The sequence below is a fragment of the Epinephelus fuscoguttatus genome, linkage group LG8 (genome assembly GCF_011397635.1).
Source record: "Epinephelus fuscoguttatus linkage group LG8, E.fuscoguttatus.final_Chr_v1".
NCBI lineage: Eukaryota > Metazoa > Chordata > Actinopteri > Perciformes > Serranidae > Epinephelus > Epinephelus fuscoguttatus.
Window position 1 is genome coordinate 10700184 of NC_064759.1, and position 26573 is coordinate 10726756.

The following is a 26573-nucleotide window of genomic DNA, read 5'->3' on the forward strand; positions in this document are numbered from 1 at the left end:
TATCTGCTTCATTCTGAACAGATGGTAGGCGGCTGACATCTTTTTTTTTAGATAGACCAAACAAGAAAGCATTACAGTAGTCAAGCCTAGAGGTTAAAAGGGCATGCATTAGTTTCTTTGTGTCAGCCTGAGAGAGAAACAGTCTAAGTAGCAATATTCACAAACTTTAAATGAATTTACAGACTAATTTTAAATGTCTTCGGTTAAGTTTCAAATAAAAATGTGTTTGAATTACTATTTGAGCCTGGGCTGTGACAGGAGTAGAAACAGTTGCTCTCTCTGGGCTTTGACCCCGAATATTATATCAGTCTTGCAGCCCCCCTTTAAAAAACACTCATATTTGAGCCAAACAGAGTGACTGAGACACTGTGCAGCGCATACAGGAACAAAACAGCTTGTGATATTAGCATTTTATCAAGGGCTAGTCATGAACTGAGGAGTCTCCACACTCTATATTGGGGACAAATGGGAGCAAGAAAGCAAAATACAATCAACAAAAGAAGACTGGTTTAACATATGCAACATGCAAACAACCACCAGCTCCAGGATTGTGGAAATAATTTTGTTGGAAAAACATGATCAGACTTTTCATTACTCCTCAGATAAAAAGTAAATCTACATCTGTAGAAGAGGCATGCTGGAGACTGTATGGGGAAAGAAGTGTGGATCATACTCTGGAACGATGTATGGATTGAACTTAAGGCAATATTGAGATATGTGATACTGAACACATGGGAGGTCTTATACCTAAGCAACCTGACAAGAGAAACTGTTCAACGAGCAAAAGAAAATGGCACAAAGAGGATTCCCCTTCACTACATGACTGGAAAGACATTGTTGAGGAGATCTATGACATGGAAAGACTCATTTAAATGGACCAAATGGACTGAATATAATGCCCTCTGCAGAGACACCACCTAAATCTCTTGATGGTCATGGTAAACATGTGTCAGGGGGCCCACTAGGATGAGTGCTGTAATGCCCTGTGTAATTGTAATGCACATCAGGGACACGGCAGGTTTGTTTTGTTTTGTATGTTTGTTCTGTGATAAGAAATTGCAAAAAAGGGGCGCTGGTGGCTTAGTGGTAGAGCAGGCGCCCCATGTACAAGGCTGTTGCCGCAGCGGCCCGAGCTCGACTCCAGCCTGTGGCCCTTTGCTGCATGTCACTCACTCTCTCTCTCCCCCCTTCACGTGTCTGTCCTATAAAAAAGAAAGAAAGAGAGAGAGAGAAAAAAAAGGAAATTGCAAAAAAGCAATAAAATTTAAGTTTAAAAAATACCCACATAATTCAGTTGAATAAATATTGTGGTGCAATTTTTTTTTTTTTTTTTTTTTTAAAAAAAGAACAGTTAATCTAAACAGAAGTAACAAATGCTCCTTGCCTGGACATGTGAGGCTTGCAGAATAAGTGTAACATTTAAATAACTTCTAAAAGCTTAAAAAAATAAATATTATTATTTATTATTTCCAGCATGTATCCTTTGTCCAGTATTGCCATTTTTTAAACTATTATTATTGTTGTTCACTGCACATTATTTTGTGTATTATCTTAATTGTCTCATTTTTATTTTGCCTCACTGCAGTCCTGGGATGCTTTGATCATGAAAAGCACTTTGTAATTTTGTCTTGAAAAGTGCTTTACGGATACAGTTTATCAATATTATATTACTATTATCTGTTAGTTAAATTCAGTTATCATTTTGCTTTGCCATTGGAGTTCAGGGCTGCAAACTATTAAACACCCCCCTTTTAAAAACACTCATAATACAGTGGAATACGTATTGTGGTGCATTTTTAGAAATGATAAAAACATAATGTGTTCAACAGTGTGCAGTGGTGTGGCCGGTGGTTTGAGAAGAGGGGGTGGGTCCACTGTCTGTGAAGTTAACAGGATGTCAGATTTCCTGTTATTGTGGGGTTATTCTTCGTTTTAAGGTTTCTGAACGAGCCAAATGTAGAAATACGGCTGGAGTTTAAACTGTCCCTATTTTTGAAAGTTCGCAGATACTGAAACTGGGTCACTGAAGAAGCGGACGGAGAGACAAAGACACACGGTGAGTACTCACCTGTCCAACAGCACGAATACTGAACGTTAACACCGGACAGCAGATCACTGCTTCAGGGTTAAACTCGTTTAAATAACGTCACAGTGATTAACAGCAGTTTTTAAACATTAACGTTAAGTGGACGGATTTCAGCTCCAACAACTGCAGCTACAAGTTATGTTGAAAACGTTTGTCACTCTGGTTCGTTTTTTACTTTCACTTTTACCGTTGGGCCTCTTCCAGACAGCCGTTAGCAAACGTTAGCGTAACATTTAGCCAATGTTTGTAAGCTAACCTCTAAAATAGGTTGCTAGCTAACGTTAGCTGCTAATGTTAGCTAAGTTTGTTTCGAAAGTAGACGTTAGTTATGAAATTGATTGTAAATCAGTTGAGACGTAACTTAACATTAAACGTGTGTGTGTGTGTGTGTGTGTGTGTGTGTGTGTGTGTGTGTGTATTTGAAAGCCAAACGACCTAATAAACGTTAGCATTAACAAGAAGTACGTTAACAGTTAACGTTAGCAGTGACTCTAACGTTAACCGTAAACAGCATAGGGCAACAGCGTCTGACCTCGGAGGCAGTAGTTTGACAACACTTAACGTCCTCATGACCACTGAGCAAACGCTGTCTGCTGCTGAAGACCAAGGGGTGGTGTTAAAAGCTCAGGAAAAAGCGAAACAGACATTTTGTGAACATCATTTAGTCTAATAATCATTCATAGCTGTGGCCAAGACTATGACTGTCTCATTGTCATATTTCTTAACTTCACTTTTTTCCTTAGCATTTCATTTGTCATTAGAAGTAAGTATGACAAAACATAGCATACAACAGGGCTGCAAAGTGTACCATTTATGAGTTTTCTACACATTTAGGGAGCAATTTCTTGCAATTCAGTTTAAAAAATATGTCTGGAACCTGGTATGTGTTGTGGTAAGCTTCATGTGTTAGAAATGTACTTCTAATCTTTATAAAGTGTTATTTATAATGTTTATGATGTTGTATCTGGTATCATTGTGATCCATGACCGTCAAAACATAGGGGTAGATTTCACTTATTCTGTGTTATAATGTGGTGATGTGCAAAATACATAATTCGGTGATGATGGAATGTAAAATGGCCGCCTAGTTCGCCATGAGGTGTTTTTTTGATGGCTCAATTTTTTAAAAGTTCAGGGCGCAAAACTGTACAACTGTACCAATTTTATGTTTTTATTAAAGAGTGACAAGTTAATCTCAAATTTGCCACAAATAACCCAGACTATAAGGGTTGTTCAAACGTTCACTTGGACTTTGGCGGTCAAAGGTCAAGGTCATTGTGACCGTCTCATCCTTGTGAATGCAATATCTCAAAAAGGCCTTGAGGGTATTTCCTCAAATTTGGTACAAAAGTCCACTTGGACTCTGGTGAACTGATTGAAATTTGGTGGTCAAAGGTCTCTGTGACTTCCCAAAATATGTCTTTGGCCATAACTCAATGATTCATATGCTAATTACAATAAAATTTCACACAAATGTGAAATAGGATAAAATAATGAAGTGATGACATTTTATATCCAAAAGGATTCACTGTCAATCATAATAATATTATGCAAAAAACACCTTTCTTATTCAACATCATAACTCAAAACACAAACACAAGGAGAGAGATTTGGTGTTGGATACTAAAATAGTAAATACTAAATCTTGGGTGTCAGTCTTGAAACTGTAATAACTGTGTAGTTCCTATGTGCTGTCAGGTGGGTGATGTGTGTTAAGCTTTCACATTTTAGAATTTATGGCTTCTTTGCAGCAACATCCATCTCTGAAGCATTGTAGCAACTGTCATGGCTGCATATGAGTCTGGACAGACATGGATGTAAACTGTAACTACATCTTGACTGGTTCAAGGAGGAAAATAACTTTGAGGCAGTAATTCTAGTTTTAAATACACAGTCACAGTTTGTAAGTTCATTTTGGAAATGAAAATAAGAGGAGACACATCAATAATTGGCATTATTGAAATGCAAAGAGATCAATTTTCAATAACAGTGGTAGGTGACATAAACAACATACATCCTATCCTGCATGTACTGCATGATATGTCCTTTTAATTTTCCAGGTAGAAACAATGACGGCTAAGAAGATGCTTTGTGAAATATTGAATGATTTGACTCCAGAGGAGCTTGACAAATTCAAATCACTCATTGAATTGGAGAAAGACATCCCACCCATCTCAAGGAGTCGGCTGAAAGCAGCAAACACACAGGACACAGTGGAGCTGATGATGGAGACGTACAGTGAAGAGTGTGTGGAGTTGACCAAAAAGATTCTAAAGAAGATGAACAGGACCGATCTGGTGCAGAGATTATCAGACACTGGCTCAGGAAGCAAAGGTAAAGCAAAGAAGATAGAAATATGTGAAAATAATGTAAAATGTAATGTAAATATGGGAACATTTTTCAAGTTTGTGTATATTGCAAGAACAAATACAGCTAAAACCATTCAACACTGTTGGAAAATCTTCAAGTAACACCACATATCATTATTAAAATTCTGTCACTGTTAAGGAGGTTTTAGTGTTGCTTTGGGATGAAATCATTTCAACAATAAATAAATAAAAACAATAAATGTTCATTAAGCCTGATGTTATATAAATTACTAATAGGTCATTTTCTACTTCTTTTCTCCTCAGAGAAACAGCGGCCTTCACTGATCCAGAGAGTGAGTAATGTCACATCACTCTGACTATACATAATGCAGTTTGTCTTCAGTATAGCTGAGCAGATAAGCAAAAAAATCTTTCAAATCTGGAAAGAAGCACCAAAATTTGACTGAGTGTACCTCTTGGGTAATTCTTATAAATAATACCATTAGTCACGTAAATTTCAAAATGGCCGCCATTTTTAAATATAAACTGTACAACTGTACCAGTTTTTATGTTTTTATGAAAGAGTAAAAAGTTAATCTCAAATTTGCCACAAATAACCCAGACTCTAAGGGTTGTTCAAACCTTCACTTGGATTCAACAGTGAACTCATTTGATTTTGGCGGTCAAAGGTCAAGGTCATTGTGACCTTGCGTCCGTCTCATCCTTGGGAATGTAATATCTCAAAAAGGCCTTGAGGGTATTTCCTCAAATTTGGCACAAATGTCCACTTGGACTCTGGTGAACTGATTGAAATTTGGTGGTCAAAGGTCTCTGTGACTTCCCAAAATATGTCTTTGGCCATAACTCAATGATTCATATGCTAATTACAATAAAATTTCACACAAATGTGAAATAGGATAAAAAAATGAAGTGATGACATTTTATATCCAAAAGGATTCACTGTCAATCATAATAATATTATGCAAAAAACACCTTTCTTATTCAACATCATAACTCAAAACACAAACACAAGGAGAGACATTTGGTGTTGGATACTAAAATAGTAAATACTAAATCTTGGGTGTCAGTCTTGAAACTGTAATAACTGTGTAGTTCCTATGTGCTGTCAGGTGGATGATGTGTGTTAAGCTTTCACATTTTAGAATTTATGGCTTCTTTGCAGCAACATCCATCTCTGAAGCATTGTAGCAACTGTCATGGCTGCATATGAGTCTGGACAGACATGGATGTAAACTGTAACTGCAACTTGACTGGTTCAAGGAGGAAAATAACTTTGAGGCAGTAATTTAGTTTTATTAAATACACAGTCACAGTTTGTAAGTTCATTTTGGAAATGAAAATAAGAGGAGACACATCAATAATTGGCATTATTGAAATGCAAAGAGATCAATTTTCAATAACAGTGGTAGGTGACATAAACAACATACATCCTATCCTGCATGTACTGCATGATATGTCCTTTTAATTTTCCAGGTAGAAACAATGACGGCTAAGAAGATGCTTTGTGAAATATTGAATGATTTGACTCCAGAGGAGCTTGACAAATTCAAATCACTCATTGAATTGGAGAAAGACATCCCACCCATCTCAAGGAGTCGGCTGAAAGCAGCAAACACACAGGACACAGTGGAGCTGATGATGGAGACGACAGTGAAGAGTGTGTGGAGTTGACCAAAAAGATTCTAAAGAAGATGAACAGGACCGATCTGGTGCAGAGATTATCAGACACTGGCTCAGGAAGCAAAGGTAAAGCAAAGAAGATAGAAATATGTGAAAATAATGTAAAAATGTAATGTAAATATGGGAACATTTTTCAAGTTTGTGTATATTGCAAGAACAAATACAGCTAAAACCATTCAACACTGTTGGAAAATCTTCAAGTAACACCACATATCATTATTAAAATTCTGTCACTGTTAAGGAGGTTTTAGTGTTGCTTTGGGATGAAATCATTTCAACAATAAATAAATAAAAACAATAAATGTTCATGAAGCCTGATGTTATATAAATTACTAATAGGTCATTTTCTACTTCTTTTCTCCTCAGAGAAACAGCGGCCTTCACTGATCCAGAGAGTGAGTAATGTCACATCACTCTGACTATACATAATGCAGTTTGTCTTCAGTATAGCTGAGCAGATAAGCAAAAAAATCTTTCAAATCTGGAAAGAAGCACCAAAATTTGACTGAGTGTACCTCTTGGGTAATTCTTATAAATAATACCATTAGTCACGTAAATTTCAAAATGGCCGCCATTTTTAAATGGCGCGAAACTGTACAACTGTACCAGTTTTTATGTTTTTATGAAAGAGTAAAAAGTTAATCTCAAATTTGCCACAAATAACCCAGACTCTAAGGGTTGTTCAAACCTTCACTTGGATTCAACAGTGAACTCATTTGATTTTGGCGGTCAAAGGTCAAGGTCATTGTGACCTTGCGTCCGTCTCATCCTTGGGAATGTAATATCTCAAAAAGGCCTTGAGGGTATTTCCTCAAATTTGGCACAAATGTCCACTTGGACTCTGGTGAACTGATTGAAATTTGGTGGTCAAAGGTCTCTGTGACTTCCCAAAATATGTCTTTGGCCATAACTCAATGATTCATATGCTAATTACAATAAAATTTCACACAAATGTGAAATAGGATAAAAAAATGAAGTGATGACATTTTATATCCAAAAGGATTCACTGTCAATCATAATAATATTATGCAAAAAACACCTTTCTTATTCAACATCATAACTCAAAACACAAACACAAGGAGAGACATTTGGTGTTGGATACTAAAATAGTAAATACTAAATCTTGGGTGTCAGTCTTGAAACTGTAATAACTGTGTAGTTCCTATGTGCTGTCAGGTGGATGATGTGTGTTAAGCTTTCACATTTTAGAATTTATGGCTTCTTTGCAGCAACATCCATCTCTGAAGCATTGTAGCAACTGTCATGGCTGCATATGAGTCTGGACAGACATGGATGTAAACTGTAACTGCAACTTGACTGGTTCAAGGAGGAAAATAACTTTGAGGCAGTAATTCTAGTTTTAAATACACAGTCACAGTTTGTAAGTTCATTTTGGAAATGAAAATAAGAGGAGACACATCAATAATTGGCATTATTGAAATGCAAAGAGATCAATTTTCAATAACAGTGGTAGGTGACATAAACAACATACATCCTATCCTGCATGTACTGCATGATATGTCCTTTTAATTTTCCAGGTAGAAACAATGACGGCTAAGAAGATGCTTTGTGAAATATTGAATGATTTGACTCCAGAGGAGCTTGACAAATTCAAATCACTCATTGAATTGGAGAAAGACATCCCACCCATCTCAAGGAGTCGGCTGAAAGCAGCAAACACACAGGACACAGTGGAGCTGATGATGGAGACGTACAGTGAAGAGTGTGTGGAGTTGACCAAAAAGATTCTAAAGAAGATGAACAGGACCGATCTGGTGCAGAGATTATCAGACACTGGCTCAGGAAGCAAAGGTAAAGCAAAGAAGATAGAAATATGTGAAAATAATGTAAAAATGTAATGTAAATATGGGAACATTTTCAAGTTTGTGTATATTGCAAGAACAAATACAGCTAAAACCATTCAACACTGTTGGAAAATCTTCAAGTAACACCACATATCATTATTAAAATTCTGTCACTGTTAAGGAGGTTTTAGTGTCGCTTTGGGATGAAATCATTTCAACAATAAATAAATAAAAACAATAAATGTTCATGAAGCCTGATGTTATATAAATTACTAATAGGTCATTTTCTACTTCTTTTCTCCTCAGAGAAACAGCAGCCTTCACTGATCCAGAGAGTGAGTAATGTCACATCACTCTGACTATACATAATGCAGTTTGTCTTCAGTATAGCTGAGCAGATAAGCAAAAAAATCTTTCAAATCTGGAAAGAAGCACCAAAATTTGACTGAGTGTACCTCTTGGGTAATTCTTTTAAATAATACCATTAGCCACGTAAATTTCAAAATGGCCACCATTTTTAAATGGCGTGAAACTGTACAACTGTACCAGTTTTTATGTTTTTATGAAAGAGTAAAAAGTTAATCTCAAATTTGCCACAAATAACCTAGACTATAAGGGTTGTTCAAACCTTCACTTGGATTCAACAGTGAACTCATTTGATTTTGGCGGTCAAAGGTCAAGGTCATTGTGACCTTGCGTCCGTCTCATCCTTGGGAATGTAATATCTCAAAAAGGCCTTGAGGGTATTTCCTCAAATTTGGCACAAATGTCCACTTGGACTCTGGTGAACTGATTGAAATTTGGTGGTCAAAGGTCTCTGTGACTTCCCAAAATATGTCTTTGGCCATAACTCAATGATTCATATGCTAATTACAATAAAATTTCACACAAATGTGAAATAGGATAAAAAAATGAAGTGATGACATTTTATATCCAAAAGGATTCACTGTCAATCATAATAATATTATGCAAAAAACACCTTTCTTATTCAACATCATAACTCAAAACACAAACACAAGGAGAGACATTTGGTGTTGGATACTAAAATAGTAAATACTAAATCTTGGGTGTCAGTCTTGAAACTGTAATAACTGTGTAGTTCCTATGTGCTGTCAGGTGGATGATGTGTGTTAAGCTTTCACATTTTAGAATTTATGGCTTCTTTGCAGCAACATCCATCTCTGAAGCATTGTAGCAACTGTCATGGCTGCATATGAGTCTGGACAGACATGGATGTAAACTGTAACTGCAACTTGACTGGTTCAAGGAGGAAAATAACTTTGAGGCAGTAATTCTAGTTTTAAATACACAGTCACAGTTTGTAAGTTCATTTTGGAAATGAAAATAAGAGGAGACACATCAATAATTGGCATTATTGAAATGCAAAGAGATCAATTTTCAATAACAGTGGTAGGTGACATAAACAACATACATCCTATCCTGCATGTACTGCATGATATGTCCTTTTAATTTTCCAGGTAGAAACAATGACGGCTAAGAAGATGCTTCGTGAAATATTGAATAATTTGAGTCCAGAGGAGCTTGACAAATTCAAATCACTCATTGAATTGGAGAAAGACATCCCACCCATCTCAAGGAGTCGGCTGAAAGCAGCAAACACACAGGACACAGTGGAGCTGATGGTGGAGATGTACAGTGAAGAGTGTGTGGAGTTGACCAAAAAGATTCTAAAGAAGATGAACAGGACCGATCTGGTGCAGAGATTATCAGACACTGGCTCAGGAAGCAAAGGTAAAGCAAAGAAGATAGAAATATGTGAAAATAATGTAAAAATGTAATGTAAAAATAGGAACATTTTTCAAGTTTGTGTGCAAGAACAAATACAGCTAAAACCATTCAACACTGTTGAAGAAGCAGATGTGTTATGTCCGTGAAGTCTTTCACCCTGAGCAGAGGGCTTGGAGCAGGAGAGGAAGTATTTAAATCCTTTATTCTCGTAAAAGTATCTAGTACCACCCTGTAAAAATACTCTGTTACAAGTGAAAGTCCTGCATTTAAAATATTACTTACGTAAAAGTATGTAAATATAATCAGGAAAATATACTTTAAGTATTACAAGTAAAAGTACTGTAAAAATGTTGTATGTTGTAAATGTTGTAGTCCTCTACTATATATGATATCATAAGATGATTTTGACTCATGCATTAATGTAAAAGCATGATTTTACTGTTGTAGTCGGTTGAGGTGGAGCTCACTAATAATTATTTTCAATATGGGTTAATCTGCTCATTATTTTCTTCATTAATTGACTGATTATTTGGTTTGTAAAAATTCTGGAAATAGTGAGAGATAGTGTCACACTTACCCAGAGCCCAAAGTGACACATTCATGTTTGTTTTGTCCAACCAACAGTTCAAACCTCAGCATAAAAATTATTAATTAATAGAAAGCAGCAAAAAAAGAAAACCCTCACATTTGGGAAGCTGGAGCCTTGAAATGTCTTCGTGATAAAAATTCCACTTACCTCATGGGGCAGACTGAAGCAGGCAGGCAGTGCAGCAGCATTAGTGAATCTGATGGTGGAGAACCAGCAGTCTGTGGAGGTGACCAAGGAGGTTTTCATGGACATAAACAGGACCGATCTGGTCAAGAAGTTGTCAGTCATCAGCTCAAAAATCAAAGGTCAGAGAAAGAAGACAAAAACTGCCACATTACACAATCATATGTTTCTCATAAATTTTTAATAAATAGATTTTAGATTTCATTGTGACATTGCTTTCAAATCTTGTTTAATCTGAGAAATATGAGAACATTAGGAACAGGGAGTGGTTCAACAACACCACATTTATTTCTATGACTGCAGAATAATCTTAACAACAGTAGTATTTTTCAGAACTTTTTAAATATCTGTTAGGATATGTACAAAAACTGATGCAATCCTTTTCTCCTCATATTTGTATTGTGTGCAGATTACAACCCGACAGTCACGCTTTTCTCCCCCAAAGCGGCCCTGATGAAATTTGGCTTTTCAGTGAAAAGGAACTGTGTGGTGTTAATATACAAGTCCAACAGACCATTCCTCACATTCCATGTTTACCTGATCCCACGAGATCCTGCTCTACAACAGGTTATTTCATACCGTACTGTCACCAATACTAATAATAGTAAGATACAGCACAGGCAACCATGTTGGCCGCTTTAACCTTGGACAAACTTTGTGTTAAGAATTTTTCTCTTCTTTCCACAGGAAGTGGACAAGAGGGAATTATCTTGTGGATTCACAAAAATCCTAAAGCCACATCCAGAGAAGCCCCTGAAAATGCGTGATCGTTTCATCCTAACAGCAGATGTGGATGGTGCAAAAATTTTCCCTGAAGTATGTTTTAAACTGTTTTTCAATCAATGAAGTTAGCTGTGATGAGCACAGAACAATAATTGCTTTATCAGATATATAAACAAGAAATCATAACAAAATGATCAGACTTTACTTTCACTCACTGTTTGGTCTCATGCAAAAAATGAATACGTCTGGCAAGATTGCTGGTCAACAACAACACAGTATGACTCTGCCGTATGTGTCCTGAGTGATGGGAAAAGGGCCGGAAATCCTTGGTGATATATGACACAATATGGTGAATATGAGTTGTCACCATCAGGAAGTAGGTACACTTTTGCGAACTACCTGTGTTTAGAGATCCTATAAAGCTTCCAGTACAGCTCTGCCAACATCTGAATGATACGAGGTGTGTGTCACTTGCGGTTTGTTGTACTTAATTCTTGACAGATATAAAACAACAAAGTGCTTCACAACAACAGGTGTCTTTTTGTTGTGTTTGTATTCGGCTGAGAGGATAAAATAAACTTAAGATTAAGCCCTGTCCTACCTACCATTTCACAGTGTACAGTAAAGCTAAAAAAAAAACCTGATGTAGTTACTGCAGTCTTTTTCTTAGTGCACATGTAGCTTCATTTTCCCTGGTGTTTGACTTGGATGTAACCAAACCTCACAGCAGCAGAGGTTCTTGGATATCAAAAACACCTCAAAACATTTAAAAACAGACATTATCATAGAATTTGTTTTCAGGAATATCATTATTAATACTTGCATGAATTGAACCACTTTAGTCCACCAAAGTCTCTCTGTATTCTATCCCTGTCTGTTGTTGACGTAAGTGAAAATGCCACCAGAATTTTCTTGACCTCATTTGAAAACACAAAAATGAAGAAAAACAAATAGGATGGTGCACTCTAGGTCAAAGTGTAACGTCTTCCCCTTATTTTACCTTTCACAGAAAGTAAAGCTTGAAGCATTCCCAAATTTGTGTGTGTTTATTTCAGTTCAGATTGTTGTTCTGGAAATTTAATTGGATGTATCACCAAAACCTTACAGCAGCTGAGGTTCTTGAATGCCAAATAAATAAGTAAATAAAATAAATTATGACATGGACCACCGAAAATAACACAATAAACAGCAAGCTTATGTTTTATTTGCTATTGCTATTTGGTCTGGCAATGTCTGGCTACTTGTATGTTATGTGCTTCAAACCTAAAATCAGCTGTTGATACAGGAAATATTAAACACATTAAAATATCTGCAGTCATGACCATGCCTGGCTCCATGTGGTCTTTACTTTTAGCCAGACATTTTAGCAATATTTGGCAATATACAGCAGATATTAATTTTTCTGTCTCTGTCTCTGATGTCTTTGATGGAAGTGAAAAAAACACCACAACTTAACCTCATATGATGAAAGAAAAAACTCTTCTGGTGTACTTTGCTCAAAGTCTGACTTCTTATTTATTAATTTTTTTCTTTCACAGACATTAGAGCTCAGATATGACAGCACAGATCCAAACTTCTATGAAGTGGTTGTTAAAAATCCAGACAAAGACTTTAAGCTCATGCTCACACCAGAAAATGGGCATCAACCAGTTTGGACCTGTAAAATTCGAAAAGGTCAGTTTTAAATAATGGGACAAGATATTATGTACATTGTCTGTGTACCACTTTCATTTAATTGAATATCTAAGTGAAGCAGATGTGTGATGTTAGATGCACATACTTTTTTTTCTTTACCATTTTTTGTTTGTTTACAGGTGACTACCAAAGGAGCACTGGTCCTTTACAAGGTAGGACATTTCAGTGATTCATATTTAGAAGAATTGCACTTTTGATTTCAGAGTGTGACAAAGCTCCACACTGTCTGTCTGTCTGTCGTCTGTTCGTGAACTCTGAGACGGACACACTCCCAAATAAAAAAAAAAAAGTCAGGACCAACACACTGTCTTAAAGAAGGTCAGGTCTAGGGGAGAAATGGCATTACTAACCTGCTGCATTTATACGTAGATTTACAAAACCTGGTAAATGAATTGCATATAAACAAACTGAATGATCCCAACTGCATGCTCAATATCTGCACATTGTTGGGGCAAATTGTTAAAAGAGCCATAACCACTGAAGTTATGATACAGCAGCAATATTAAAATGTTAAAGCCTTTTCTGCATACAGACTTATTATGTGACTAACAAAACAACGGCCTGCAGAGCATGATCTTGTTAATGTTTCCCATTGATAAAATGTTTGAATTTCTCCAAGGAGTTTGAATTTATGATTTGCCTTTGGAAAACAACCAAAACTATAACATGAAATCAAACCTGTTAAAGTTTGAAAATTTAGCTATCCCACTCAAACAGTCACAAAACATTTAAGATCAACGGGTGTTAAGTGCTGTTAATTTTTTTCCTTTACAGAACGCTGATGTCACAGTATATCGAGGCAAAATACTTTGACCTAAAGCATGACCACTGACTTCAGAATAAGAATCCTGTTTATTGCTAAGTAGGCTTTCATACACAAGGAATTTGATTTGGTGTTTAAGTGCATTGAATCAGTATTTTCTACAGAATAAAGAAAATACAATAAAATATTTTAAAAATACGAGTTAAAAATTATGTACAAAGTGAGTGTGTAAAATGAAAGAGTCACTAATCTGATATATTGACAGAAATGGAATATAACAATGATGTTTTCTTTAGTGTATAATCACCTGAAAATAAGAATTGTAGTGCTTTTGTTACCTTGAGCTAGCCATTTATATTTTCATAGGGAGTGGGTCCTCATCTCTGAAGATCGTCATGTTCATCACCACATTTCTCCAGCCCAGAATAGACAAATGAGGCCATTCACATTTCTTTTCGTGTCTGCCACCGCAGTTAGCAGCCCCATTGCAACAAGAGCATCAGAAAAACCCCCCACTGATTTTTAATGTGAAACTGCTTTATTCAGTGTTTTCACCAGTTTAAATCACCAGGTCCGTTTGTTTTGAAAAGGAGGAGACTTCTGCTGATAATTCAGCTCTGGGTAAAAACCTCCTTAACGTCTGGATCTTAAGTTATCGGAGAAAAAAGGTGTGCAAACATTTGGAGGTGCTGCACCATCGGTCTGTCTTGAACATGCCAGTCAGCATCAGTGAAACACTGATTTGTAACGTGAAACTGCTTTAGTCTTCAATTCACTGCTAGTTGCCACTGAATCTCCCTAAAGTTTGCACACTGTTCCTTAATTATTATGTTTCATTCAAAAGCACTTAAATCTGACAAAAGTTGTTGATAGTCTAATTTAGAATCTGTAATTAGCCTTTTTTTTCTCCTCAGTGAAATATCAGTCTGAACCGCTTCACAAGGTGAGTAATGTCACATCAGACACATTTAACACAACACAGCTTTCACTAAATGGTTACAGGTTGAAAATGACCCTCATCTTGACTGTAAAGAGGTGGAAAATGTTTTTTAAACCAGAAGCCTCACATCTGCTGTTGAAGCATTGAGAACATGTGATCAGGTGGATCATTCCTGTTTTTGGTAGCACAGTGACAGAGAGAGTTAGAGACAGTCGTTAAAGCACAATTACTGATAACTAGTTTATAGCATTAAATTAAATCTTATGGTGCTTTGATGATGCCACAGGAATGAACACACATAGAAATATTTTGTTTTTATAGTCATCTGAAAATTAGATTTCACCAAATGTATCGCTGTGCCTTAATGTGGATACTATTTGTTGCTATATTCTCTTAATGACTAAGATACTCACATTGATGCAAATGAATTAATGTTTCAGCTCTACTCTAGAGATATTAGATAAATGTCCTCTGTCCACTTTAAATCCAACAGGAAGTGACACCACTAATGAAGAAGCTTTTGGAAACACTGAAGGATTTAAGTTATGGGGAGCTCGAGCAATTCAAACATGTCCTACAGCGCACTATAATGAAGAAGGACCTCCCAAAAATCTCAAGTCAGAGAATGGAGATGGCAGAAAGAGATGAAATAGCGGAGCTGATGGTGGAGATCTATGGCGAGCAGTCTGTGGAGGTGACCAGGGAGGTTTTAATGGAGATGAACAGAGATCTGGCAGAGAGGTTGCTAGAAATCAGCTTAGGATCCAAAGGTAAGATGTGGGGGAAAACACATACAGTACAGGCCAAAAGTTTGGACCCACCTTCTCATTCAATGCGTTTTCTTTATTTTCATGACTATTTACATTGGAGATTCTCACTGAAGGCATCAAAACTATGAATGAACACATGTGGAGTTATGTACTTACTTATGTACTCATCAGCCCAAAGCACAGATTTCCACTGGTCTAATGTCCATTCCTTGTGTTTCTTGGCCCAAACAAATCTCTTCTGCTTGTTGCCTCTCCTTAGCAGTGGTTTCCGAGCAGCTATTTGACCATGAAGGCCTGATTCACGCAGTCTCCTCTTAACAGTTGTTCTAGAGATGGGTCTGCTGCTAGAACTCTGTGTGGCATTCATCTGGTCTCTGATCTGAGCTGCTGTTAACTTGCGATTTCTGAGGCTGGTGACTCGGATGAACTTATCCTCAGAAGCAGAGGTGACTCTTGGTCTTCCTTTCCTGGGTGGGTCCTCATGTGTGCCAGTTTCGTTGTAGCGCTTGATGGTTTTTGCGACTCCACTTGGGGACACATTTAAAGTTTTTGCAATTTTCCGGACTGACTGACCTTCATTTCTTAAAGTAATGATGGCCACTCGTTTTTCTTTAGTTAGCTGATTGGTTCTTGCCATAATATGAATTTTAACAGTTGTCCAATAGGGCTGTCGGCTGTGTATTAACCTGACTTCTGCACAACACAACTGATGGTCCCAACCCCATTGATAAAGCAAGAAATTCCACTAATTAACCCTGATAAGGCACACCTGTGAAGTGGAAACCATTTCAGGTGACTACCTCTTGAAGCTCATGGAGAGAATGCCAAGAGTGTGCAAAGCAGTAATCAGAGCAAAGGGTGGCTATTTTGAAGAAACTAGAATATAAAACATGTTTTCAGTTATTTCACCTTTTTTGTTAAGTACATAACTCCACATGTGTTCATTCATAGTTTTGATGCCTTCAGTGAGAATCTACAATGTAAATAGTCATGAAAATAAAGAAAACGCATTGAATGAGAAGGTGTGTCCAAACTTTTGGCCTGTACTGTACGATTCCAGCATCAAAGACTTGTTATGCAGAACGTGATCTGTAATATTTTACTTCATCGTTACTAATTTTTAATTCAACTTACATGTAGACAGTTGGGCAGCCATTTGAATTAGTGTGTTTGTTGTGAATGTTTTATTATCTAGAATCATGTAATGTATGCGGCCTAGTCACTACAGTCACTCACTTTAGGTCAGTCAGTGTTTTAGCCATGCTGCTGGCTCAATGTCAGCGTGTCTGCTGGTCGCTCCAACTTTTTAGTCTTCACTGAAATATCTCAACCATTGGATGGATTACCATGAAATTTTGTACAGTCATTGATGGTTCCCAGTGGGTGAATCCTAATGTCTTTGATGATCCCCTGATTTTTCCTCAAGCACCATCATCAGGTTATCATCAGAGTTATTATTGTCCAGTACTTTAAATTAGGGTTGTCACGATACTAAAATTTCAAACTCGATATCGATACCTAGGAAAATATTCAATCCTCGATACCATTTTCGATACAGCAGCAAAAATTAAGAGGCATGTCATTTTTTAAATAAAGATCAGAACAGTAATATCAATGATAGCAACAAAAAATCCCCCCAAAATAAATAACAACCAGAAACAACATCTGTCCATACAAATGTATTTATCTACAGCCCTGTTTATTTTCTGTGCTTCTGGTGAATTGGCACCATATTTTCGTTGCTGATCAAATAGAGTTGGTAGTTTAGGCTCAGGATGCTCCTGTTTCTACCTCACTATGTGATCAGAGAACCAGGGGTTACGGGAGAAATCAAACGTTTTTTCAGCTTCAATCTGTGACTTTACAGTCAACATAACTTTTCAGACACACATAATTGTGCTGTCCTGTTAAACTAACATTGTCTATTAATGTTACAGACGGGCATGACTGATAAAGTTTTCTGCTTAGCTCCCATGTTAACGTTAGAAGTTATATTTTAGTTTGATGCTGGCGACACCAGCTGCTCAGCTGCTAGTGAGGGGAGGGGCTGTACCTGCCGTCTGCAGCGTGCTGTGTTCACTTCACTAAATATTTCCAAAGAGCGCTTTTTCCTTTATCATTTTTGACCAAAACTGGCTGCTCTGATCCTCCTGCAGCTGCAGCTGGCCATATTACAGCAACAGAAATGTGTGCATGCATGCACAGCGACAACAACAAGCCGGGTTGCAGCGAGGGCTCTGTGCCTGCCAGATGCTGCCTGCACAGCGCGTGTCCGTCGGACCCGTCGCGCGTACCCGACAGGCGCTGAGGTGGTGTACACTGTTAGTATCGATACTTTTGTAAATTGGTATTGTATCCGAATACAGCGTTTGAGTATCGATACTTTTGACAACCCTACTTTAAATATGAATACATCAAAACTAATGATATTTCCATCAGCCTCAGCTGTACTTTGTGGTGCTAATTAGCTTATGTTAGCATGGTAACATGCTAAACTGAGACAGTGAACACAGTAAACTTTGCCTACTAATCATGAGCGTGTTAGCATGCTGATGTTAGAATTTATCTGAAAGCACCGCTGTACCTAAAGTATAGCCTCACAGAGCAGCTAGCATGACTACACACAGAAAACAAGGAAACCCAGAATAACTAGACCCTTATTAACATCATTAAAATTTATGAGTTTAAAAATATGTACATTTAAAAAATGTACTTTTATTCTCACCAATGTATGTCCTGACACAGAATATCAAATATAAAAACATACCCAAGAAATCGGATTTTACGAAACTTCATCTTGAGGATGCATTGTTATTCTGCCACATAATCTCTGTATTTTGTGAAAACAATTTCATTAATATGCTAGTAAGATATTGCTCGCATATTATAGCAGAGTTGTGTTGCACATAGTGTTAAAGCAGCTAAAAATAAACAAAAAAAAAGTTACAGCGTGATTTAAATATTAAAATAACATCATTTAAAACATATGAATGTGTGTCTTCACAAGGGCCTTCAGGAAGCTCGGAGCATGAGGGTTGTGGAAGTGTTACGGTAATCCCTTACATTCATTCATTTGTTCCTTTATGTTTTGTGTCAAAAAGACACATCTGCACTAATCTGTGAAAATGATTGTCCTCTGCAGCAGGACTCCAGTGACTGGACTAAACTTGACCCTGAAGTGAACTGTACAGATGCTGATGAGGCTCCAACTTACAGGTAAAGATTACATCCTAAATACTGCGTCACAGCAAACTGGAACTACAGGAAACACTACCACTTGGCTCTTGAGATTTTTCACAGAAGGAAAATAAAAAGATTTTTAAAGCAATATTACAATAATAGAATCAAGGCAGGAGAGTACTCTCTAAGTTTACATTTACTCTATTTTGTTCCTTCATGTGCATAGACACAAACTCTTTTTTTTCGATTCACATTTCAGCCTACAGTCTGGAGCAGGAAACTTTGAATGCAGTGTCTCTGGTATGCGCTGGGTGTGTAAGGAAAAGGTCAGCTTTAAGTACCAGTTTTGCTCTTTGAGTGGACACTTGGAGAGGATTGAAAGCATGAAGTACATGCCTGCAGGGCCCCTGATGGACATCACAGTCATTGCTGGGAAGTTAGATGTAGTGTACCTGCCACACTGGATCTGCATAGGCAAGTGGACATGAAGAAAATAATGAAAAATATCATGTTCATATTTGTTTCTGATAGCACGAGTACAAAGACTGATGCAATCCTTTTCCCTTCACTAACTGTGCTTTTGTTTTGTGCAGATGACAATCCTAAAATATTAGACAAGTTTGCAGTCCTACACATAGATGACTGTGGAGATGCTGTGGAAAAAGTGTCTGAGGTCACATCGTCCCATGTCAAGCTGTCTAAACCAGTTTTCTCTCTGAAAATGGTCCTGGTGAAATTAGGCCTTCCAGTTGAAATATACTGTAGGGTGTTAATATATAGCAAGGTCCTCACAGCATCATCTCAAACATCCCTCACACTTCATGTTTACCTGATCCCTCCTGATCAGGATCTAATACAGGTTATTTCATATCTTACTGTCAACAATACCAGTCATGATAAGATACAGAATAGCACTATAAATACATAGATAAATACACAACACCAACAAGAAAAATGTATGTTTTGTATCTTCGACAGGAATTGGACAAAACGGAAATATCCGATAGATACAAAGGAATCCGAAAGTCAAATCCAGCGAAGCCCTTGAAAATGCATGACTGGTTCATCTTAACAACAGATCTAGATGGTGCAGAAATTTATCCTAAAGGCGAGGAACCCCAGGTGAACACACTTTTTTTGTGCAGTTGTCAATTTTGAAATTTTGAGGTTTTTTTGCTTCCGTAACATGTCTTCTCTCAGACTATTTGAAAGAAAACATCCAAAATTCACATTAAGGTGTTTATTTCAGTTCAGATTGTTCTGGAAATTTAATTGGATGTATCACCAAAACCTTACAGCAGCTGAGGTTCTTGAATGCCAAATTACATGGGGAATTTCAGCCCCTCCCATCAGGCCGCAGATACAAACTCCCAGCCTGCAAAACAAAGTGATATAAAGACAGCTTTGTCCCATCAGTCAATAGAGAGGTAAACAAAAATAAAAACTCACTCCAAATTAAACTGAATTAATGACAGTACAGTTCTTATTTATTTATTTCTTTGGTACTGTTTTTAAATTCATATTTTGGGTATTATAATGGTTTTAAATGTCCTTTTTGATCCTGCACTTTGATATGATGCACTAATGGCACTTTACCTTTTTACTGTTATTATATTACTGTGTCTGACCTGTTCGTCTGTTTTGTGTGGATAAAGCCAAATCACTTAAACTGTGAACCAAATGTACCTGCGGGTACAAATAAAGTTACCTTACCTTACATTTATAAATAAATAAATAAATTATGACATTGACCACTGAAAACAGCATAATAAACAGCAAGCTTATGTTTTATTTGCTATTGCTATTTGGTCTGGCAATGTCAGGCTACTTTTATGTGCTTCAAACCTAAAATCAGCTGTTGATACAGGAAATATTAAACACATTAAAATATCTGCAGTCATGACCATGCCTGGCTCCATGTGGTCTTTACTTTTAGCCAGACATTTTAGCAATATTTGGCAATATACAGTAGATATTAATTATTCTGTCTCTGTCTCAGATGTCTTTGATGGAAGTGAAAAAAACACCACAACTTAACCTCATATGATGAAAGAAAAAAATCTTCTGGTGTACTTTGCTCAAAGTCTGACTTCTTATTTATTAATTTTTTTCTTTCACAGACATTAGAGCTCAGATATGACAGCACAGATCCAAACTTCTATGAAGTGGTCGTTAAAAATCCAGACAAAGACTTTAAGCTCACGCTCACACCAAAAAATGGGCATCAACCAGTTTGGACCAGTGAAATTCTAAAAGGTCAGTTTTAAACAATACCACAAGAACTTATCCACTCTGTCTGTGTACCACTTTGATTTTATTAAATATCATTAGTGTAGCAGATGTGTGATGTTAGATAAAGGCAGTAAATCAGTTACATGTCCATGTTTTCTTTTTTACCTCCTTACCTTTTTTTTCTCAGGTGAATGGCAAAGCACTGGCCATGTACAAGGTGAGTCATTTAAAATAATTTGTGTTTAGAAGAGTCATTCTTATACACTGTCTTTCTGCCTGTTCGCTGTGCTGCTCTAAGACAAACACACATCTTCAAAAAAAAGCTAATGCAGGACCAACTCAGCGTTTTCTATCAGTACTACTGTTAGAATAAGAATGGCATGCTTCCAAAAATAAGTCCAGGGGCCAGTGAAAAATCTGATAATTGACCTGCTTCAAATTCACATAAATGTCCTGAAAGAGCTGAACTTTGAAATTTGAATGATGTTTGTGGCTCAGGGCATGCAGCAGGAGTAGTCAACCAAAAAATGTAGGGAACAATAATAATAATAAAGCTGGGTTTAATAATAAAGTTGGTTAAGATGGCTGCTGGTTCCAGTCCAGTTTTGTGTTTGTGCACCCATCCTCTTCTTGGTGTACAGTGTACTGTAATGACATTTGTCCTTAATGTAGAGACACCACCAGGATCTTGCTGGCTTTGGGTAAAAAAAAAAAAGGGGGGGGATGAACACAAAGCGCTCCAGGTTCGCTTTGCCCTTTGCCTTTTTATCTAGCCCTTTAGATCACATGCTATTGAACTGGGGCGCTTGAACAAAACAGACAAAACCACGTCGGCCTGTAATGCTTGCAAAGATGCAGGACAGAGAGTAGTTTGGTCCAAGATACTGCACATCTCCAGATGTGGAATGTAGAATACATCAACAGTCTACAGCACAGAAACACTCAGGGTTTCCTTCAATTTTAAGTCCACGTGAAGGGAGGAGCTGCATAATCGCATTGCAGTGCCACGTGAAAGTTAAAAAAAAAACAAAAAATGTCAATTAAATATAGGCGAAAGTGTGAACAGAAAGAGGACCGAGGCCCCATCAGAGCTGAAGTTTACCCTAAAGAGAACTGAGTCCTTTTATTGTTGGTCCACTTTTTGGTGCACTTTAATGGTGCTTTCACATATAGTCCGTTTAAAACAAATAAAACTCAGTCCTTTTAAAGTGCATTGAAACGTGGACCAACAGAAAAGGGCTTCAGTCCTCTTTCTGTTCACATTTCCACCTTTACATAGTTTTTTTTCTGCACTCCACATCTGGAGATGTGCAGTGTCTTCCGTGGACCAAATTACTCCTCGTCCTGCATCTTTGCAAGCGTTACAGGCCAACTAGGTTTCATCTTTCTTTTCAGATGTCCCACTGCAACAGCATGTGATCTAGAGGGCTAAATACAAAGGCAAGGAGCAAAGCAAACCTAGAGTGCTTTGTGTTCACAGTGTACAGGTTAAGCGAACCACACCGCAGACTTGAAGCGAGGTGGTCTGAGTATGGTTCGCTTCAGAGGGGTCTGAGTTCTCTTTGAGTGTTCACATATGTGCAAAAAAAGCTGAGTCTCCACTCTGAGTCTGTTTAGAGGGCTGAAAAGGACCAAGTGTGAAAACAGCCTAAGAGGATTGAGTTTGGTTTGTTTTAAAAGAACTATATGTGCAAACACCCATAATTATAACAGCGTTAGTTACAGTTGTAATACAACTGAAAAACAATATTCAAGTCAAGCTAATGTTTTTATGTTAATTTCACACCTAGGATGTGATCGGATAATGTATATTATCTGATTATATTATATTATTTATTAAAAATGACAGGATGTAGCAGCTGGTGCATTTGCCTGTTTGCACACTGATTACACCTACAAAGTTAGCCGGTTTGATTGATGGAGGTTGTGAAAATACATACAACCCTAATTTGGTTTAGAATATAATGAATGACATTTGACTGAACACAGAGTGTACGCAGTTTGGGTACACCTGTGTGTAATTGCACACTGACCCCTGGAAGGTCATGAACATAGCAACACCTGAAGTCACTAAGCTTTACAGTCTATGCTATAGCCACATAGTCAGTTTACATCTGCCAGTGTATTAACAAAAACACACATCTAAGTTAAGTATGTATTATTGTACACAATATTAATATAATACATAATAATATAAGAATCGTTATGTTTCCGTTGGCATAGAATGACCCGTTTATATCTGCATATGGAGCGAGTCCACTTCTACAGAGTCTGCCATGTTGTTCTACAGTAGCCCAGAACAGACAAATCAAACACCGGCTCGAGATTCACATTTTTGTGTTAGCCGCTGTAGTTCTCCAACAAACTCAGCACACAGGAGAAGTTCCAGCTCTGTAACCTGAAGGCTAGATGCCACTAGATCCTACGCACTGGGCCTTTAGGTCCCTTCCTGAGACATATACCAAGTTACCTTCATGTTTTCTCCAAATCCAGTCAGTCATTGTGAAGTAATGTTTCCCTCTTTCCTCAGGGAGGCACTTTGTGGATGAACACAGAGGCCAGCTGATCAACAGAGTGTGCGAGACTTCATCAGTTTTGGATGCGCTCCTTGAGAATGAAGTCATCCAACAAGGGACCTATGATGAAATCTTGGCCATCCCTACCCATCGGGATAGGATGAGGAAGCTCTACTCTGGTCCCCTGAATTCCGCTGGAAATGTTGGCAAAGACATCCTCCTCAACATCCTTAAGGAAAAGGAAAAATATTTGATTGATGAGCTTATGGGGAATGTAAGTGTCTTTCCACAGTCAGGTGGAGGTGGAGGTGGAGGTGCAGGTGCGTGTCGGTGCAATTAATTGACGCGCACCAGGCTTTGCTCTCACAGAACAATGCCCAGACGTTTTCTGTTGCCTTGCTCCATTTATTTCTTCCACCAATTTAAGCATATGAAGGTACAGCACCTTGCTTTGCAATTAGGTAGCCTATTATCTAATACTGCTCCTATCTGCAAACACACCTCAGCTGTGCCTCAGCCACGGTCAAAAAAACTGTTTGCCTCTGTTCACGCACACCTGGCCGCATTAACCTGGCTGAATAAATGCACTTCCACAGGAAGTTGCCACAGTGCCACACAGTACAAAATGTTTTGCAACAAAAAATAAAATAAATAAACACACACGTAGATAAATGGCTGTTACACTCCGGCACCTAACTGTTGATGGCAGGCAGACACAACAATTCAAATCAGTACAGACAAAAGCCATTAAACACACCATGCTCTCAGAACCAAGGTAACTGATATTTGTACACACAAACACACTGCATCAGCAGTTAGACCTCTGAGACTGCCTTTAATAGGCAAAGTTTGGTTATAGGTCTTTCTATAATGTTACACTTTGTCTTGAGGCGAACAGAACGTACCAGTCCCTTCTTGTCAGGAAAGGTTTCCATCACTCTGCTGAGTATCTAAGAGCCACGAGGAGCTGTCGAATCCACTATTAAGACGATAACCCCAGGTATGAAACTTCTTCTCTCCTGGTTCCATTTTTGCCGTTCCTGAAGCAAACGAAGGTACTCCTGCACCCATCGTTTCAGAACAAGTCTGAAATATATTGAACCTGTCTCCACCTTCTCTTCACATACAGGTCATCTTTCACAAACAGTCCGGGTTGTAAGGCAGGTTTGCCCTTCACAAGGAGAATGTGATTGGTCGTAAGAGCCTCAAGATCGTTGTGATCCTCGGACAGCGTAGTGATGGGCCGATCGTTCAATGTAGCCTCAACTTCACAACTAACTGTATGAAGCCCATCATCATCCAGTGTCTACTGATGCAAAATAGAGCTGAGTACCTTTCTAAACATGCGGATGACACGTTCCCAAGCGCCACCATAATGTGATGTGTAAAACTCCTCCAAACTCCATGCTGCAGTACTTGGCTGTGATTTAATCCTGCCAGGGCCTCCCTCAATTCCCTTTCTGCGCCAACAAAATTGGTGCCGTTGTCAGACCGCATATGAGAAACTTGGCCTCTTCTGCTCATAAATCGTCGCAAAGCATTAATACATGCCTCGGTGTCCAGTGAGTTCGCCACCTCTAGATGAACAGCTCTGCTTGACAAACAGGTGAAAATTACTCCATAGCATTTACACAGACTTCTCCCTCTCTTCACCACGATTGGTCCGAAATAATCGACACCGACGTTCGCGAATGGCAAAATCCTTTCCATTGGCAGGTCCGCCATTTTTGTTCCCCTGCCTTTGCAGTATAGCGTCTACAAATACAGCAGTCAAATATGATTTTCCTTATTGCAGAATTTGCACTTGTACTCCAATATTTCCTCCTTAGCTTGGAAAGTGTGAGGTTTCTACCACTGTGACCCAGCTGTTGGTGAGTATGCCTACGGATGAGAGTTGCGATATGCTGATCTTTTGACAAGACAATTGGACGCTTGGTTTCTTCCGGCAAAGCTGCCCTATTCAGTCTTCCACCAACTCTAAGCAGACCATTCTCCAGGCGTGGATCCAGTTTGTAAATAGGACTTTCCCTTCTGACTGCAGACTTTCCTGATGAAAGTGTATCGGTTTCCTCCTCGAACCGCTGCTGCTGAGCGTAACGAATGATGGACATTTCTGCCTCCGAAAGGTCATCTGATGTGACACTCTGACCCCCGAATGCACTTCTGACCTTCCTCATCTCCAACTGTATATGAATGGCCGAGCAGGAAGGACACATGAACATCATGCCTGTCATTCTTCATCCGTACGTAACTGATGGTACCATATCCACCTTCACTTTGCTTTGGAAAAGTCATGCAGCTGGGCTAGTGTAGGTTGCCCAAAGTCTTTCGGCTTAATGCACCTTCTGATCTTGAACTCTGCCATCTTGTTAAGCTCTTCCAGCCATTTTGTCCAGTGCTGTTGTATGTCATGGGGTAAGTTGTCTTCCCAACCAGTTTCTCCTGCAAAGCTCCTGCAGCAAAACTTTGTCAGAAAGTATAACTGGTGCAATAAACCCCAAAGGGCAGAGACAGCATGCCATGTCTGGTATAAGGCCTTTCTTTCACCAGCATCTTGAACTGGAAAGTGTCACACTTTTTTTCTTACTTTTTATTAGTTTTGTGTTAACAAGTACACATCATACATTCACAAAATAACTAAAACTAACACACCTCTGCGTGAGAGGGTTCTCTACACATCACTGAATTATGACAAAAATAAAGTGACCTGTGACAATGTGAGCACCGCCTATACACATACATTCAATATACAGTTGATGTGGATTTCATTTGAATGTATATAATGGTAACATTAAAACAAACAAAGAAAATGAAATGAATCGAAATGAATAAAATGAATCCCCCCCCCACCCTCCTCCAGCCGTCAGTCAAACAAATGCACTGAGAAACAGTAATAGTTAATTACCAGGTTTTAGTTTCCAGTCCCGGATTGTTCATTCCTGATTTGTGTTAAAAATGGTTCCCAAATTTCTGTGTTAATATCTATCGTACCATTTATTTTATATATTAATTATTCATATGAGGCTGTTTCTGTTAATGCATTGAGCCGTTCAGAGTAGGTCGGGCTATTTTTTCCTGCCCAATGCCTCAGTATGACTCTTTTAGAAGTGGTGAGTGCTACCTTTAGCCACTATGCTTTTTTTCTCATTTATTCTCTTGTTTCCTTTCATACTATTCAGGAGACATAACGCGGGAGTAAGATTGATATTTGTACCTAGACTATCTATGATCTTTTCTGTAACCCTCTGCCAGTAGGCAGTTAAGTTGGGGCAGTAAAGGAACATGTGGAGAAGATCTCCTTTATCTGTTTTGCAGCGCCAACACAGGTTTGAC

General features: G+C 38.1%; 2 protein-coding genes across 21 annotated transcripts in view; both read left to right on the top strand.

Moving 5' to 3' along the window:
- pycard (PYD and CARD domain containing) overlaps positions 1–26573 on the top strand; it is a 63484-nt gene that overhangs the window by 28911 nt on the left and 8000 nt on the right. The window lies entirely within an intron of this gene.
- LOC125893023 (uncharacterized) overlaps positions 1850–26573 on the top strand; it is a 71466-nt gene continuing 46742 nt past the window's right edge. For 3 of the 17 annotated variants that reach the window (XM_049583429.1, XM_049583432.1, XM_049583431.1), the window contains exons 1-4: positions 1850–2056; positions 4146–4419; positions 6462–6490; positions 7634–7907. In XM_049583429.1, coding sequence (XP_049439386.1) covers positions 4155–4419; positions 6462–6490; positions 7634–7907 — 568 coding nt within the window. In that variant the 5' untranslated portion in view covers positions 1850–2056; positions 4146–4154. Of the gene's footprint in view, positions 2057–4145; positions 4420–4718; positions 4748–6069; positions 6162–6461; positions 6491–7633; positions 7908–8206; positions 8236–9378; positions 9653–10830; positions 10989–11108; positions 11238–12682; positions 12819–12958; positions 12992–14516; positions 14546–15035; positions 15313–18319; positions 18364–18454; positions 18529–18751; positions 18967–19085; positions 19352–19470; positions 19615–26573 lie in introns of those variants that run through there. The other 14 variants (XM_049583433.1, XM_049583434.1, XM_049583443.1 and 11 more) reach the window with 14 other exon arrangements.